Genomic DNA, 18,336 nt, shown 5'->3' with positions numbered 1-18,336 from the left:
TTAAGTTAGTGACCTTGATACAGCATAAAGATGTGTGCCATTGCAAGTGCATTCCTTTAGACCCAGTGTAGTTCTCCAGTGTCTCCTCTTGGAGGAGTTGGACGTATTTTATTACCAGGTTTTTGTCCAAATCCGTTGGAGAATGAGGCAATTTGTTTTTCTTTTTGGCCAGGAATCTCTTGATTCTGAAAGTCTTTTGAGAAAACACGGTAAGTAACAGTCAGGTAAACTCACCAGATGGTAGAGAAAAGGAGCAAAAGATTTGCTTAGAAAGATATTAGAACACGCTGCATGCTAGCATGGCAGAGTCAAGAATCTCCCTTGGGGCCGCCGATGTGGCATAGTGGGTTAGGCCAACGCCTGCAGTGCCGGCATCCCATATGGGTATTGGTTGAGTCCTGGCTGCTCCACTTCCAATCCAGCTCTCTGCTATGGGCTGGGAAAGCAGTGGAAGATGGCCCAAGTCCTTGGGCCCTGCGCCCGCCTGGGAAACCCGGAGGAAGTTCCTAGTTCCTGGCTTTGGATCAACGCAGCTCCAGCTATTGCAGCCCTCTGGGGAGTGAACCAGTGGATGGAAGACTTCTCTCTCTGTCTCTCCTTCTCTTTGTGTGTAACTCTGACTTTCAAATAAATAAATAAATCTTAAAAAAAAAAAAAAAAAAAAAGAACCCCCCTGTGCTCCACACAGTTTTCTAGGGCCTATCTGTCATCTGTGGCTCTCCCCCACCCTCTCCATCTCAAGTACTGGAACAAAAGACCACAACGGATAGATACAAGAACCAGCCTGTTGCATAAGTAAACTATGTCCAAAATAGGGACCAACATCATTTTTGAGTCCCATTGGAGCTAGTATTATGGCATAGCTGGGTAAGCCACCAACTCTGATGCTGGCATTCTATATGAGTGCCAGTTTGAGTGCTGGCTGCTCCACTTCCTATCCAGTTCCCTGCTAATGTGCCTGGGAAAGCAGCAGAAGATGGCCCAAGTGCTTTGGCCCCTACCACCAACGTAGGAGATCCGGATAGAGTTCCAAGCTCCCGGCTTCAGCCTGGCCAAGCCCTGGCCATTGTAGCCATTTGTGAAATGAACCAGCAGATGGAAGATCTGTGTCTCTGTCTCTCTTCTCTTTCTGTAACTCTGACTTTCAAATAAGTAAGTAATGATAATTTTAAAAATTCCATAGACATAATTTACAGATCCTCTTAATGGTTATACCCATAGGGCAGGTGCTGTGGCATGGAGGGTAAAGCCACCGCCTGTGGCGCAGGTATCCCACATGGACACTAATTGAAAGTCCTGGCTGCTCCACTTCCCATCCAGCTCCCTGCTAATGCACCTGGGAAAGCAGTGGAGAATGACCCAAGTGTTTGGGAGCCTGTACCTATGTGGGAGACCTGGAAGGAGCTCCAGGCTCCTGGCTTCAGCTTATCTCAGTCCTGAATGTTGCAGCCATTTGGGCAGTAAACCAGTAGATGGATGATCTCTGTGTCTCCCTCTCTCTAATTCGTTCAAATAAATAAATAAATAAATAAATCTTGAAAGAAAGAGAGAAAGCTATGGATTGGTCAGAAGTGAATTTTAGGGGCCGGCGCTGTGGCGCAGTGGGTTAATGCCCTGGCCTGAAGCGCCGGCATCCCATATGGGCTCCGGTTCTAGTCCCAGCTGCTCTACTTCTGATCTAGCTCTCTGCTATGGCCTGGGAAAGCTATAGAAGATGGCCCAAATCCTTGCGCCCCTGCACCCACGTGGGAGATCCAGATGAAGCTCCTGGCTCCTGGCTTCGGATCAGCACAGCTCCGGCCGTTGTGGCCATCTGGGGAGTGAACCAGTGGATGGAAGACCTCTCTCTCTCTGCCTCTCCTCTCTCTGTGTAACTCTGACTTTCAAATAAATAAATAAATCTTTAAAAAAAAAAGTGAAAATTAATGTGCTTTTCAGAGGAAGACCTCAGAGTAGTGATTTTATTAACTTCTTCCTTTCTCTGAAATCAATTTTGTGTCTTTGAATGGTTTTATTTTATTTTTTTAAGATTAATTTTATATATTTCAAAGACAGAGTTACAGAAAGAGGTAGAGACACAGAGAGAGGTCTTCCATCGCTGGTTCACTCCCCAAATGGCTGCAACGACTGGAGCTGAGCCAATCTGAAGTCAGGAGTCAGGAGCTTCTTCTGGGTCTCCCACATGGGTACAGGGACCCAAGGACTTGGGCCAGCTTCTACTGCTTTCCCAGGCCATAGCAGAGAGCCGGATAGGCAGTGGAGCAGCCTGATCTCAAACCGGCACCCATATGGGATGCGGCGCCTCAGGCCAGGGCTTTAACCCACTGTGCCACAGTGCCGGCCCCGAACGGTTTTGACAGGCAGAGTGGACAGTGAGAGAGAGAGAGAGAGAGAGAGAGAGAGAGAAAGGTCTTCCTTTGCCGTTGGTTCACCCTCCAATGGCCGCCGCGGCCGGCCCGCTGCGGCCGGCGCACCGCGCTGATCCGATGGCAGGAGCCAGGAGCCAGGTGCTTTTCCTGGTCTCCCATGGGGTGCAGGGCCCAAGCACTTGGGTCATCCTCCACTGCACTCCCTGGCCACAGCAGAGAGCTGGCCTGGAAGAGGGGCAACCGGGACAGAATCCGGTGCCCCGACCGGGACTAGAACCCAGTGTGCCGGCGCCGCTAGGTGGAGGATTAGCCTAGTGAGCCGCGGCGCCGGCCCGAACGATTTTATTTTTAAAGGATGGTAGTAAAGTACTTGAGATGACTGTCCAATGTTTAATGTAAACATCCAAAGAATAATTAAAATACGAATGGGAAATGCTCCATTAAGAGACAGACAAGCCTTCCCACTGTTGGATAACCTCCTGGTAATAATTGTATGATATGAATTAAAATATTAAGATGACAGTATATCTTGATGTTATTTTAGGTTCTTCATGTAAATTCTTTCGTTCCACGATTGTGTGATACTTGCTTTGCATATTTGTATATATTCCTGTGAACAAAGTTGAAGGTTATGAAAGCACTATTTCCCTTACCTCAATTATTTAGTCATCTTTCTCAGCTTCCTTCTTTACTTTGCCAAGACAGTATATTTTTACCATAGTATCTACCTACCTACCTACCTACCTGTTTATCTTCGTTGTCATCACTGAGTTCTAAATGCTGATTGCTTACCGTTCCAGGGAAGTGAAATACAATGGAGACATTTAAGGCAGACAATAGATTTTATTTTCAGAAGTACTTGGACTGTCTTCTGCTGCTTTCCCAGGCACATTACCAGGGAGCTGGAGCAGCTAGGACTTGGAACCGGCACCCATATGGGATGCCAGCACTGCAGGCGGAGGCTTAATCTTCTAAGCCACTGCCCCGACCCCTGTTGCATCATTTTGCAGAACACTTTGACCTACTCTTATACTTAAAGCATTTTGAATCTACATCAGAGGAATTACAAGTTATTGGGAGTTGCAGAATGCAGTCTTCTAATTCAAATATGTTGGTGATTTTCAGAATGAAGCAATGACTGGTTCTCATACCCAGAACCGAGTCCTCTCTCGAATCACTCTGGCATTAATGGAGGACACTGGGTAAGATAGCTGTGAGAATGTGATATAAGATGCTTCTTAAAATGAAATGCATATTAAGTTTATAGCTTAAGTAAATGCTGGTTTACATTTACTTAATTACAAAATGTTCTTAATCTTTGAAGTTTGTATAATTACTTGTCCATTATGTATAAGAGCACCGTTCATTCATTCATTCAATGAATGTTTGAGGCCCTGAGGTATAATGATGAATAGAACAAAATCCTAGATCTAAAGAGATTTATTTTCTAAAGCAGAAGTCATGACCATATAAAGGAAAGACTAAATAATTTTTAAAATTGTAAATGGAATTGGTAATGTTTAGATCCTGGTTTTTAAAGCATGTAGGACCTTCTTAGTGAAATGCTATTTTTAAATTAAATTTTTTGGAGGACCCCCAACATCTCAAACAAATAAAATCATAGCTGCTTCTGTTTGCTCTCTCCTAACAAATCAGAGGGAACATTTGAAATTGGAATTGAATTTGAAAATTGGTGGTAGAGATGTTATTAAATAAAACAGAAAATAGTTGATGTGTTAATTTTAGGGTATCAAAGCGATGTAAGGAAAGTCATTGTTGACTCTGAGAAAAGTTTGAATAAAAATGAGAAAGACAAAAGTTCTCAGGCGGAGCTGCCTAAATGAGAGTGAAAGATCTAGGTAAGAAAGGCTATTACTCACAAAGTTTTGCAAGATGGGTGGGAGCCAGAGAATTAGCTCAGTTGGGAAGGAGGAACCACCGCCCTGTCCATTAACTCAGGAAGAAAGCATGGGAGTGTGAGTGCCAAGTTGTATTTAGATGGAGGCAAGAAGTTGAACAAGTTCAAAAGTTATGGTCATGTCTGTCAATTCAAAGGCAAATCTATCCCTGAGGGAAGGAAGGCAGAAGTTAGATATAACTGATTTACCTCATAAGCATTGTTTTATATCAAAGAATCTACAGAGGTTCTCTACTTTCTTAATTTTCCTTTAGCCCAAAAGAAGAACTGTAGTGAAAAAATGTAGAGTTCTTTTGCCTGACAAAGAAACTGAGGCATTTTTATACCTTTAGGGTATAGAGATAGGGAGAGACAGAGAAAGAAAAAGATCTTCCATCTGCCAGTTCACTCCCCAAATGGCTGCAATGGCCAGGGCTGGGTGAGGCTGAAGCCAGGAGCCAGGAGCTTCTTCTGGGTCTCCCATGTGGGTGCAGGGCCAAAGCACTTGGGCCATCTTCCACTGCTTTCCCAGACACATAAGCAGGAAGCTGGATCGGAAGGGGAGCAGCTGTGCCCATATGGGATGCCGGCTTCACAGGTGGTGGCTTTACCCACTATGCCACAATGCCAGTGCTAGAGATTAAAGATTATTTTCTACAAGTGGTAACAAAGTTTTGAAGTCCATATATGTTCTTTTAAATACTTTATTTATTTATTTATTTATTTATTATGAATTGTACCATTATACACAAAATCCATGTATAGAATAGAGTATAATACCCCGTATGCCTAGAACCTGGATTCAGTAATAATTAAAATGTTTTATTAATTACTTAATTTAGATGTTATGTGCAAAATTCTTTAAGGCTTTTATTTTGCAAATTGAAGGCATCAAGTCATGTCAACCCTGTATACTCCAGCATGAGTCCCCAAAATATACAGACATTTTTTAATGTAACCACATGACTAGTAGCAAAATTAATCATAATTTCCTAATAGCTCTTAATACCCAGTTCATATCCATATAGCTCCTTTATCGTTGTAACTGGTTTGTTTAAATCAGGATCCAAATGAGATCCTGGTTGGTTGTTGCATCACTTAAATCTTTTAATCTAGAGTAGCCCCTGCACACCTCCCCCACCTCTTTTTCCTGTCATTGATTTATTGCAGAACCATGTCAGTTATCCTATAGAAGACCCCAAATTCTTTATCTCCTTGCATATTGCTTTGTTCTAAAATTCCCTGTATTTCTTGTAAATATAAGTTAGCTCTAGAGCTCAGTTAGATTGGAGTTTAGCTGTTTTGTTTGCTGACGAGATTTCTTCATAGGTAAGGTTTCAAACAATGCCTGCTTTCCTCATGACAGAGTTGCTGCAATTGATCAATGGATGCAGCACCTTACTGCCTGATACCTCCATTTTAAAGTTCTAAATCAACTTTTTTTGGAAATTTTCTCACCCATTAATGATTACTTCCTAAATAAATTAATTCATTAGGGATTATATGATGGCATTTTTTCCATGATGATATTTTTCTAATTCTATTTTCATTAACTGGGTTTTCCCTCTTAAATCAAGGCTATTTTTCTGTTGTCTTTTATTTTGTTTAAGATTTATTTAATTATTTAAACAGAAAAGAGATGGAGAGAGAGAGAGATCTTCTACCTGCTAGTTCACTCCCCCAAGTGGCCACAATAGCCGGGGCTGGTCCAGGCTGAAGCCAAGAGTCCAGAGCTCCATCTGGTTCTCCCATGTGGGTGGCAGGGTCCCAAATTTGGACCATCTTCTGCTGCTTTTTCAGGTACATTAGCAGGGAGCTGGATCAGAAGCAGAGCAGCTGTGACTTGAACCAGTGCTCTGTTATAGGATGCTGGTGTTAACAGGTGGCAGGTTAGCTTGCTATACCGCAACACAGGCCCCAGCTATTTTTTAACCCTGATATATGGTTTGTAACAGTAAAGATAAGATTAATGCTCTCCTTTTAATTACCAATTTCAATAGAAAACTTTCTGTGTTAGTTTTTTATTAGCAGATAATAATTTTACATATTTATGGGGTACAGTGTGACATTTCAGCACATGTATACAGCATGTACTGGTCAAATCTAGGTAAATAGCATTTGTATTTCCTTATCCATCCATCCCTCCCCTTCCTTTCTCTTCCCCTCCCCTTCCTTTCCCTTTCCTTTTTCTCTCTCTCTGTCTCTTTTTCTGTTTTTTTTTTTTTTCTCTCTCTCTCTGAAGATTTATTTTACTGTTTTTGAAAGGTAGAGTGACAAAGAGGGAGAGCCAGAGAGAAAGGAATCTTCCATCTGCTGGCTCACTCCCCAAATGACTACAACAGCCGGACCTGGGCCAGGCCAAAGGCAGGAGCCTGAAATTCCATCCAGGTCTCCTGCATGGGTGGCAGGGGCCCAGATACCCAGGCCATCCTCCACTGCTTTCCCAGGTACATTAGCAAGGAGCTGGATTAAAAGCAGAGCAGCTGGGACTTGACCCAGTACTCTGATACAGGTTTCTGGCATTGCAGGTTGTGGCTTAACCTTCTGCTCTTTTAATATGAGTTCTACTAAAAATGTATTTATTTAAAAGTCAGAGTGACAGAGAGAGAAATTATCCATCTACTGGTTCAGTCCTCAAATGCCCACAACACTCAGGGCTAGGCCAGGCTGAAACCAGGTGCCTGGAACTCTCTCCAGGTTTCCATGTGGGTGGTTATCAGGGGCCCAAGTACTTCAGCTACATTGCCTGCTGCTTTCCAGGATGGATTGGTAGAAAGCTAGGTTAGAAGCATGGAGTAGCCAGAACTTGAACTCAGCATTCTGATACAGGATTTGGGCATCTCAAGTGGCCATCTGATCCTCTGCACCATAACACATGCCCCTGAACTATTACAGTTTTTTTTTTTTTTCCAAAACCTGTCTCCCTCCTTCTTAAGTGGTTCTCTCACTGCCTGAAGGTGTTTAGACTTTCTTTTTTTTTTTTTTTTTGCATAGTATCTCAAATAGTAAGAACTATTTTTTTTTTTTTTTTTCAAATAGTAAGAACTATATCATGACCAAACTACACCTGTTTATAGTAGTTAAAAATACAGACAGTTGGGGCTGGAGCTGTGGCTCAATAGATTGATCCTCAGCCTGTAGTACTGGCATCCCATATGGGTGCTGGTTCTGGTCCCAGCTGCTCCTCTTCTAGTCCAGCTCTCTGCTATTGCCTGGGAAAGCAGTGGAAGATGGCCCAGGTTCTTAGGGCCTTGCGTGGGGGACCTGGAGGAGGCTTCTGGCTCCTGGCTTCCGATCAGTGCAGCTCCAGCCATTGCAGACACTTGGGGTGTGGGCTGGTGGATGGATGACCTTTCTCTCTGTCTTCCTCTCACTGTCTGTGACTCTTATCTCTCAAATAAATAAATAAAATATATTTTTGAAAATACAGTGACAAAAGTACCAAGAGTATTCAGTGAGAAAATAATTTTTTTTCAACAAAAGGTGCTATTACATCTGGATACCCACATATAAAAGAATGAACTCCTATGCTATATGATTTGTATAAATTAACTCAGAGTTGATAGGAAACTTAAATATTAAGAGTTGGAGCTATAAAATGCTTAGCAGGAAACAGGTATAAATTTTCATGACATTGGATTAAGTGGTGATTTTTTGGATAGAACACCCAAAGCTTAAGTACAATTTGAAAAACTGTACTTCATAAAAATTAAAAACATTTACTTCAGATAACACTATCAAGAAAATGAGATGGATGGACATTTAGCATAGCAGCTGAAGTTGCCACTTGGAATGCCTGTATCCCGTATCAGAGCGCCTGTTTCAAGTCCTGGCTACTCTCTTTCTGATCCAACTTCCTGCTTTTGTGTACCCTAGGAGGCAGTAGGTAATGGCTCAAGTGCTTGGGCTCTGCCACTCACATGGAAGATCCAGCCTGGTCCAGCCCTGGATGTTATGGGTATTTGAGGAGTGAACCAATGGATGGAAGACCTTTCTGTCTTTTAGTCTCTCTGCCTCTCAAATAAAATGAAGGAGTAGGGATGGGGGCGGGAAAACAGCTTACAGAATGGGAGAAAATATTAAGAGTCTAGTACTCAAAATATAGGTTTTTAAATTTTTTATTTATTTGAAAGGCAGAGAGACAAAGAGAAATCTCCTATTTTTTGGTTCACTTCTCAAATGCCAGGGCTGGGCCAGGGCAAAGCCAGTAGCTAAGAACTCACTCTAGGTCTTTCATGTGGGTGGCAGGGATCCACTACTTCAGCCATCACCTGCTGCCAGAATGGGAGGTGGGCATCTCAAGCACTGGCTTAACTACTACGACAGACTCCCACCCCAGAATATTTTTAACCCTTATAACTCAAGAATAAAAAAGCAGCTGAATTTACAAATGGGTGAAGGACTGGAATAGATATTTCTTCAAAGAACATAATGTATGAAGCAAATAAGCATATGAAAAGGTGCTCAATATTCTATCATTAGGGAATAAGAGATTGTACTGAATTTGGGACATGCTCAATCTGACTTGCCCCAAATGGTAGAGTTAGAAACATACCAGGGGATTCCAATTCAATCCCATCAAAGTGGCATGTACCAGTGCCATCTCACTAGTACAAGTGATCAATTTCAGTTCACAGTTGATCACAATGAAAGGACTAAGAGTCAAAGGGATCACATAAACAAGTCTAGTGCCTGCTAATACTAACCCATAGAATAAATAAAGGGGAGAGCGATCCAACATGGGAAGCGAGATACACAGCAGACTCATAGAATGGCAGATGTCCTAAACAGCACTCTGGCCTCAGAATCAGCCCTAAAGGCATTTGGATCCGGCTGAAAAACCCATGAGAGTATTTTAGGCATGGAAAGCCAAGACACTCTGGCAAAAAAAAAAAATAAAAACCAACCCTAAATGAAAGATCTCTGTGAGTGAGATCCCAGTGGAAAGAACAGGTCTTCAAAAAATGAGGTACCTTTCTCTGAAGGGAGGAGAGAACTTCCACTTTGACTATGACCTTATCTAAATAAGATAAGAGTCGGAGAACTCAAAAGGCTTCCATAGCCTTGGAAACTCATGACTGGAGCATAGGGAGATTACTGATGCCATAAACAGGAGTGTCAGTTTGTAAAGTCAACAACAGGAGTCACTGTGCCCTTAGTCCTCATGTAGGATCTCTGCCCTTAATGTGCTGTACATTGAGATTTAATGCTATAACGAGTACTCAAACAGTATCTTTCACTTTGTGTTTCTATGTGGGTGCAAACTGTTGAAATCTTTACTTAATGTATACTACACTGATCTTCTATATATATAGAAAATTTAAAATGAATCTTGATATGAATGGAAGGGGAGAGAGAGCGGGAAAGGGGAGGGTTGCGGGTGGGAGGGAAGTCATCGGGGGGGAGGGGAGCCAATGTAGTCCATAAGCTGTACTTTAGAAATCTATATTCATTAAACAAAAGTTAAAAAAAAAAAGAGATTGTACTGAACACCTAGTAGAATGGTAAAAAATCCCAAACACTGTCCACACCAAATGCTGGCAAAGATATAAGGAACAGAAACTCTCATTTGCTGTTGGTGGGATCACAAAGTGATTGAAACAGTCACTTTTGGAAGTTTGGCAATTTCTTACAAAGTTGAACATTTTCCCACTGTGCAATCCAGCATCAAACTCCTTGGCATAACCCAGATGAATTAAGAACCTAGGTCTGCATTAAAGCCTGCATGTAGATAATTTTAGTAGCTCTACTCATAGCTGTCAAAACAAGGAAGGAGCCAAGATGTCCTTGAGTAGGTGAATAGATAAATAAACCATTGTATATCCACAGAATGGAATATTATTCAGTGATAAAAAGAAGTGAGCTCTCAAGCCATTAAAAGATATGTTGGAACTTTAAATGCACTTCACTAAGTGGAAGAAGCCGGTCTGAAAAGGCTACATCTGACAGTCCTCAAAAAGTTTGTGGAAAATGTATATTATGACAAAGCTGCATGGATTTCAGAATTTTTGTGTGAAAACTTATCTTTTAATTCTGTTTTTGAAAAAGTACTTTCCTACTGTGTGATTCCCACTGTATGCCATCCTAGGAAAGGCCAAACTAGAGACGGTGATCAGAGGATGTCAGGGGTTAGCAGGGGAAGGAGGGATGAATGGGCAGAGCACCGAGGACTTCTGGGGAGTGAAACTATTCTGTGTGTTACTGGAGTGGTGGATCCATGTCTTTACATGCTTGTCAAAGCCTACGGAATGTCCAGCATCAGGAGTGATGGGTGATGACGGGGTATGAATACAGGTCCAGTGATTTTAGCAAACTTAGCGCTCTGGTGAGAGATGTTGGTAATGGAGGAGCCTGTGAGTCTGCGGGAGAGGAAAGTACTTGGGAAGTCTCTCTAACTTGTGCTCGATTTTTCTGTGAATCTAAAACTTCTCTAAAAAAAAATGAAAAAAAAAAAGAAGTAAAATAGAAATGAACTCCTAAAATATATTACAGTGTGTATGAACCTTGAACATATCTCAAGTGGAAGAAGGCAGACACAAAAAGCCATATTGCATGTCTCTGGAATGTTCAGAATAGGGAAGTCCATCGAGACAGAAGGTGTATTAGTGTTTGCCGAGGGCTGGGCATGGGGGTGGGTACGTGGTTTTGTTTGGGCTGATGAACATGTTCTGGAATCAGGTGGTGGTAATAGTTGTACAACCTTGCGAATATGCTGAAAGACATTGTGCATATTATGCAGGTGACTTTGATGGTACGTGAATTAAATCTCAATGTTTGGTGAAAAAAGGGTTAATACCATGGTATGTGGATTATGTCTCAGGATTTTGGTAAAGTATAACAGCACTGAAGCCAGAAACCCTATATTCAGATTATAGTATTGCCACTTACTAGCTTGTGTCATTGACTCAGTTCCTTTATCTGTAAGACAGTGATGAAAGTAAAACCTCATCAACTTCATGAGACTTAAATGAGTTGACATACTTACCGTCCTAGTACAGTGCTTGTCTCATTGTAATTACTGCTAAGTATTAGCATTGTATAGAACACTGAACCAAAGTCTCATGAAACAACTTTACCTTTACTACCTATAATGCAGTTCTTTTTTCTATTGTGTTAGTTTTTTTTTAAAAAAAAAAGATTTATTTATTTATTTAGAAAGAGTTACTAAGAGACAGGGAGAGATTTTTCCAACAGCTGGTTCACTTCCCAGATGGCCACAACAGCCAATGCTGGGCCAGGAACTTCATTTGGTCTTCCACGTTGGAGCAGGGGCCCAAGTACTTGGGCCATCTTCCACTGCGTTTCCAGGCCATTATCAGGGAGGTGGATCGGAAGTGGGGCAGCTGGGACATGAACTGGTGCCCATATGGGATGCAAGTGTCACAAGCGTTAGCTTGTGCCACAGTGCCAGCCCCTCTATTATATTAATTTTAAGAGAGAAAAAGAAGTGTTTCCCAAGAGCCATAAATTGATTACACAAATCACTGTGCTACTAAGAAATCCTATGTTTCTAATGCTCTGTCTGCTGCCTCAGAAAACTGTGTAGATCCTCTGGGTTTAGCTTAAAGTTGCTTCCTCAGGAAAACCTTTCCTGATTCCTCGGACTAACTAAGGTATCCCCATGAATATGCTCCTCTGAGCTCCTTTTACTTCTCCTTTGTAAATACTCATCACAACTAAAGTGTCTCTTTCTAATATCTTTCTTCCCCTTTGGATTATAATCTGCATGAGATCAGGAACTGTGTGCTATTCACTTCTGTAGCCTTGTCATTTAGCAAAGTGTCTAGTGAGTAATGAGTGCTCACTACTGCATAGCATGGGAGGAGCTGCAGTGAAGGTTTTCAGGAACCTCTTACCCTGTGGAGGTGATGGAGTGGCCATGCTGATACTGCACTCTGCACTCATCCGCAAATACTGGGTGTGGGCATCTCCTAGGGTAGCCAGTAACTTTATGTTTTATCCACTGGGCAGAGGACTTCCGAACCAAGGCACTGTTAAAGTAGTTGCTGGTGTGGTGGGGGCACCTGTTAACATTTGACCGACTTACCCTTGCTGTGATGAATGACTTAGCTAACAACTCCCATGGTAGCTGCAGAGGTTGCAGGCATTTTACTCCTGGAGTAAACAGTACAGTGATTCATTTCTGTATTTTTTCTCTGAGAGCATTCTCTTCTTTGAAAGAGGAGAAAGTTTAGAAGTGCTATCTCACATATTTCTACTCTCATTTGATTTTTGTGGGAAGAGTGCTAGTGTTGGAGAAATGGTTCTTAGATCCCCAGCCTTTGCACTTCTGTTTTTGCTTATTGTTTTGGTAATACTAAAGGGATAAGATATAATAGAGACAGACAAGAAAATATTTTGCATCATTTTGTAACCTTTGCAAACTAATCTTGTCCCTAAGAATAAAGAAAAACTAATAAAAATAAGCACACTGACTGGTTAAATTTAGGGAATGAAATCTTTCCTTTTCTCTGAAATTCGAACATTTAAAAAATACTGGAAGTGATATTCATTTGTCTTGTTAATAACATGTAATGCTTAGCTTGTAGTGATGGAATGTCACCAATTCAAGGCCAGAAAAGCAAGAAAGTAGGGCCAACTGAATCATGGTAAATAAAGGCTGATAGCCAACTAGAAATTCCCATATATCTTCCTCAGGGTATTCTCTTCTCTTTCTCTCATTCTCTTTCTGTTTCCTTGGTCCTCATTCCCTTTAACTGTATCTTAACATCTTCTATGACTTCTGTCATCTTTGAAAATTGCAATGGGCCGGCGCCACGGCTCTCTAGGCTAATCCTCTGCCTGCGGCGCCGGCACCCCGGGTTCTAGTCCCGGTTGGGGCACCAGATTCTGTCCCGGTTGCTCCTCTTCCAGTCCAGCTCTCTGCTGTGGCCCGGGAGTGCAGTGGAGGATGGCCCAGGTCCTTGGGCCCTGCACCCACATGGAAGACCAGGGGGAAGCACCAGCTTCTGGCTTCAGATCGGCGCAGTGCACTGGCCACAGCGCACAGCTGCAGTGGCCATTTGTGGGGTGAACCGACGGAAGGAAGACCTTTCTCTCTGTCTCTCTCTCTCTCACTGTCTAACTCTGCCTGTCAAAAAAAAAAAAAAAAAGAAAAAAAAGAAAAGAAAATTACAATGGACGTATGTTTTGTCTTCCAAACACAGAAGTACCTTCCCAATGAGACCAGTTCCCTGTCCCTTCTGCAGTGACCTGGTGCAGCCAGGACTCTGTGAAAGCCCCCTAGTGGCAATGGCCTCTCTCATCCTTATTACAGTCTTATTAATAATAGGTGCTTATTGAAGTTTGTAAGTGGTATATTTTTTAAAGTGACAGTAATTAAAAACTGCTTTGTTTGATTATTTCCACAGCTGGTATACAGCGAATTATAGCATGGCTGAGAAGTTAGACTGGGGCCGAGGAAAGGGCTGTGACTTTGTCAAGAAGAGCTGTAAATTCTGGATTGATCGGCAGAGACAAGAGTAAGAAATGCTTCTCCTAAAAATGTCTTTGATTACACAGTTGGTTTCTGATGTCGTTCTTTATCCTAAGCCTAAAATGTCAACTGTTTTCAAAATGTAGTCAGGAGAAATTTAATTTCTAAATGTGCAGAAGACCATCTGCAAGTAGTTGGTAATAATATCATAATAAGTAGCTGCAGTATTGTATTTAGACATACACTAAAAATAGCCACAAGGAGGGGCCCAGAGCCATGGACATTTCTGTTTAGTTTATAATTCATAAATATGCGTCTTTTGTATACTCTGTCATCCTTACTGTTTTCTTCACATAAACATAGGTGCACATGTGAATTCAATATTTTAAAAAAGGTACTTTTAAAAATGTATTCATTTGAGAGAAAGCAGAGGGAATGAAAGGTAGAGAGCTCCCATCCTCTGCTTCACTCCCCAAATGCTCAGAACAGCTAGGGCTGGAGCCAGGAGCCACAATACTGGCCCCAATCACTAATTTTTCTTTTTTTGTTCGTTCATTTAGCCAAAACTCATTTTTTTAATCAAAGTAAGTATAATGTACTCTTTTTGTGTTAGAGAATAAAGGAAATGAGATTCCAGGTAGTAAGAATGTGACTCATGGGTGATCCTGATGAAGTTCCTGGCTCCTGGCTTCGGCCTGGCCCAGCCCCGCCCTGACCGTTGAGGTTATCTGGGGAGTGAACCAGCAGATCCAAGATCTCTGTGTCTCTTCCTCTTGCTCTAACTCTGCATTTCCAGTGAATTTAATTTTTTAAAGAATCTGACTGGGGGTGGGTACTGTCGCGTTATAGGCCAAGCTTCTCCCTGGGGCACCCGCATGGGTAAAGGTTCAAGTCCTGGCTGTTCGACTTCTCATCCAACTCCCTGCTAATGCACCTGGGAAAGCATCAGGTAATGGCCCAAGTGCTTGGCCCCTGCAGCCAAGTGGGAGACCCTGAAGAAGCTCCTGGCTCCTGGCTTCAGATAGGCTCAGCTCCTGCCATTGTGGCCATTTGGGGAGTGAACCAGCTGGTGAAAGATCTCTCTGTCTCTACCTCTCTCTTTAACACTTTCAAATAAATAAAATAAATCTTTAAATAAAAAGAATTTGAAAATTACTGGTCATATTCATTAGAACTTTATCATAGGGAAGTTATAAAACTGCCTTATTTGGGCCAGCGCCGTGGCTCACTAGGCTGATCCTCCGCCTGTGGCACCAGCACCCCGGGTTCTAGTCCCGGTTGGGGTGCCAGATTCTGTCCCGGTTGCTCCTCTTCCAGTCCAGCAATCTGCTGTGGCCCAGGAGGGCAGTAGAGGATGGCCCAAGTGCTTGGGCCCTGCACCCACATGGTAGACCAGGGGGAAGCACCTGGCTCCTGGCTTCGGATCGGCGCAGCACTCCGGCCATAGTGGCCATTTGGGGGGTGAACCAACGGAAAAGGAAGACCTTTCTCTCTGTCTCTCTCTCTCTCACTGTCTAACTCTGCCTATCAAAAAAAAAAAAAAAAAAAAAAAACTGCCTTATTTTAAGATTTTGTAAAAATGATGTGTACAGCGGATGTTCCAGTTCCAGTGCTAGGCCCTGAGTGCTTTGCTGTTGGATATTAGGAAAGTTAATACCACGTGAGTGGCTGGTTCTGGTGTTTGAGCCGAAGCTGTGAGGTGCCTTCAACATCTCTGCTTTTTTTTTTTTTTTTCTTTTCTTTTTTCTTTTGACAGGCAGAGTTAGACAGTGAGAGAGAGCGACAGAAAGGTCTTCCTTCAGTTGGTTCACCTTCCAATGGCCACTGCAGCCAGCGCGCTGTGCCAATCTGAAGCCAGGAGCCAGGTGCTTCCTCCTGGTCTACCATGCAGGTGCAGGGCCCAAGGACCTGGGCCATCCTCCACTGCACTCCCGGGCCAGAGCAGAGAGCTGGACTGGAAGAGGAGCAACCGGGACAGAATCCGGCACCCCAACCGGGACTAGAACCCGGGGTGCTGGTGCCACAGGCGGAGGGTTAGCCTAGTGAGCCGCGGCGCTGGCCTCAACATCTCTGCTTTTCTATGACACTGTACTGCTTCAGGTGTACTGAATGAAGCCTAGCGTGGATATTTTACGTGCTTTGTCTTCAAAAGCTGTGATTCCCTAAAATTGTTTTTATGGATGTATTATGGTAATTTGAATGAAATATATATCAGTTTTCCTTAAAATAAGAAATCAAAATAGGCTTTTTCTCTTTAGCAAATGTGTGAAAAGAGGAAAACATGAGTGATCGTGTAATACTTTTACAGAGCAGTCTTTATAGGGTGCTGTTGTTTAGAATACTGAGATTTTGTCTGTTAACCACTGTCATGACATTAATATAAATTTTTTATTATAACATCAGTTTGATGACTGATCAGAGTTACAAGTTGGAGGTTATTTTTATAGGACAGTGCAACAGATTCTGATATCTTTCAAGAATTTACAATAACTCCTTTTTTTTTTTCAAATTATATTTACAAGATTAAACAGAGGACAAAACAGTTGAGAATGTTCACACAGTACTCATTTTGCAGAGGAAAACAAAGTTGTCTTGTGAATTTTTTGTAATTTAACAAATTGTCAAATAAGATTCCTTAAGTAGATTTTGACATTGGAAACATTTTGTTCTTTATAGCTATGGGACAGAGAGGACACCATCTCCATCTCTTCCTGAGACTCTTATTTGTTAATTATGAAAATTGGATTTTTAGGCCAGGATAAGGAATTTTATTTGTTGGATTAAAAATACAAAGCAGGTCTGCAGAACTGAATTTTGCTGATAAAAATGGAGAATAAGATAAATAGGATTTTACTTAATAACCATGAAATAATGGTACAATGCACCAAGTATTACCCTTCCATATCTATGTTAATCATTTCCTTTTACTCTGAAAAATCGCATAACCTGAATCAGCAATTAGTTATAAACCATTAAAATGTTTAGATTATAACCAAGAGACAAGCTCTATGATAGACTTAAACTTTTTTTGACATTGATACCATGATGCTTATCTTTGTGCACAGGAGACAGACGCTGAGCCCCTACTGTGACACACTCAGAAGTAATCCGTTGCAGTTAACTTGCAGACAGGACCTGAGAGCAGTTGCTGTGTGTAATTTGCAAAAGTTTCCTAAACCTTTACCACAAGAGTACCAGGTAACACTTGTTTGGGGCATAATTTTAGGAATCAACTTGCTAAAATGTAGTCTCTATTTTGAATTAGAAGAATTAATTCTCTAAAATTTTTCATTATATAAGGTCCCATGTGTTTTTCATGTTAGAAAAAAACTGAAGGGCCGGCGCTGTGGTGTCGCAGGTAAAGTCACCACTTGCAATGCCTGCATCCCATGTAGGCGCTGGAGTCCTGGCTGTTCCACTTCTGATCCACTCCCTGCTGGGATCCCTGCATGAGATCTAAAAGGCTAACGAAATAGTCTCATGGGTCCAGAATGAATATCTAATTTGACCTTTAGCTTTTTTTTTTTTTTTTTTAAGATATATTCAAAAGGCAGAGTGGCAGAGAATCTTCCATCTGCTGGTTTCTTGTTACCATGGCTGTTTCTAAATACCTTATATTCACTTGCCATTCACAAAGGAATTTTTAGTAAGAAACATGTCTCAGAAGCTAACTTAAAATGGTAGCCACTAAATTTTGAGCTTCCTACATATATTTGTTTTGTTTTAAAGATTTATTCTTGCCAGTGCTGGGGCACAGTAGGTTAAAGCCCTGGCCTGCAGCATTGGGCCTGTTCAAGTCCTGGCTGCTCCACTTATGATCCAGCTCATTGCTATGGCCTGGGAAAGCAGTAGAAGGTGACCCAAGTCCTTGGGCCCCTGCATCCACGTGGGAGACCTGGAAGAAGCTCCTGGCTCCTAGCTTCGGATTGGCCTAGCTCCAGCAATTGTGCCCATTTAGGGAGTGAATCGCCATTGGAAGACCTTTCTCTCTGTCTCTACATCTCTTACTAACTCTTTCAAATAAATAAAATAAATATTTTTAAAAAATACTTAATTCTTTTACGTGAAAGAGTTAGAGCAAGGGAGAAACACAGAGAGAGAGAGAGATCTTCCATTTACTGATTCATTTCCCAGATGGCTGCAGTGGTCTGGACCAGGCCAAAGCCAGGAATTAAGAGCTTCTTCTGGGTCTGTCCCATGGGTCCAGGGGCCCAAACACTTGGGCCATCTTCTGTTGCTTTCCCAGGCCATTAACAGGGAGCTGGATCCGAAGTGGAGCAGCTGGGACATGAACCGGCTGGCACTCATCTGGGATGCTGGTGTTGTAGGTGGTGGTTTTACCCACAATGCCACGCCGGCACCCCTACATACGTTTATGACCCTGCTGAGGCAATGGTATTTCTAGACATAGTAATATAACTCAGCAAGTTTATGCAAATGTGAAATCTTTAAAGTTTATCTAATACCTTGCTCCTTTGGTATTCAAAATATCTCATTTGTTTTCTCAATTTTGTCAAAAGAACTCTTCAATTAAATCTCCTAAAAACACTTGTATATTTTAAATATCTTAACCTCATATATATTAGTTTTGTTTTGTCAGCTATTAAACCCTATTGTTTTGTTCAGTGTAATTT

The 18,336-nt window shown here is 42.0% G+C and overlaps 1 protein-coding gene across 6 annotated transcripts in view; it reads left to right on the top strand.

Annotated features, from left to right (window-relative positions):
* Positions 1-18,336, top strand: part of LMLN (leishmanolysin like peptidase) — an 88,543-nt gene that overhangs the window by 50,444 nt on the left and 19,763 nt on the right. For 5 of the 6 annotated variants that reach the window (XM_002716542.6, XM_089331892.1, XM_089331893.1 and 2 more), the window contains 3 exons: positions 3,495-3,571; positions 13,638-13,748; positions 16,768-16,900. In XM_002716542.6, the coding sequence (XP_002716588.4) occupies positions 3,495-3,571; positions 13,638-13,748; positions 16,768-16,900 (321 nt within the window). The remainder of the gene's footprint in view (positions 1-3,494; positions 3,572-13,637; positions 13,749-16,767; positions 16,901-18,336) is intronic. The other variant, XR_016233154.1, reaches the window with a different exon arrangement.

Source organism: Oryctolagus cuniculus, chromosome 4, assembly GCF_051225735.1.
Source record: "Oryctolagus cuniculus isolate XC-2025 breed Fujian yellow rabbit chromosome 4, ASM5122573v1, whole genome shotgun sequence".
Classification (NCBI taxonomy): domain Eukaryota; kingdom Metazoa; phylum Chordata; class Mammalia; order Lagomorpha; family Leporidae; genus Oryctolagus; species Oryctolagus cuniculus.
The sequence above is the reverse complement of the archived record's forward strand: the minus strand, read 5'-3'. Positions and strand labels throughout refer to the sequence as shown.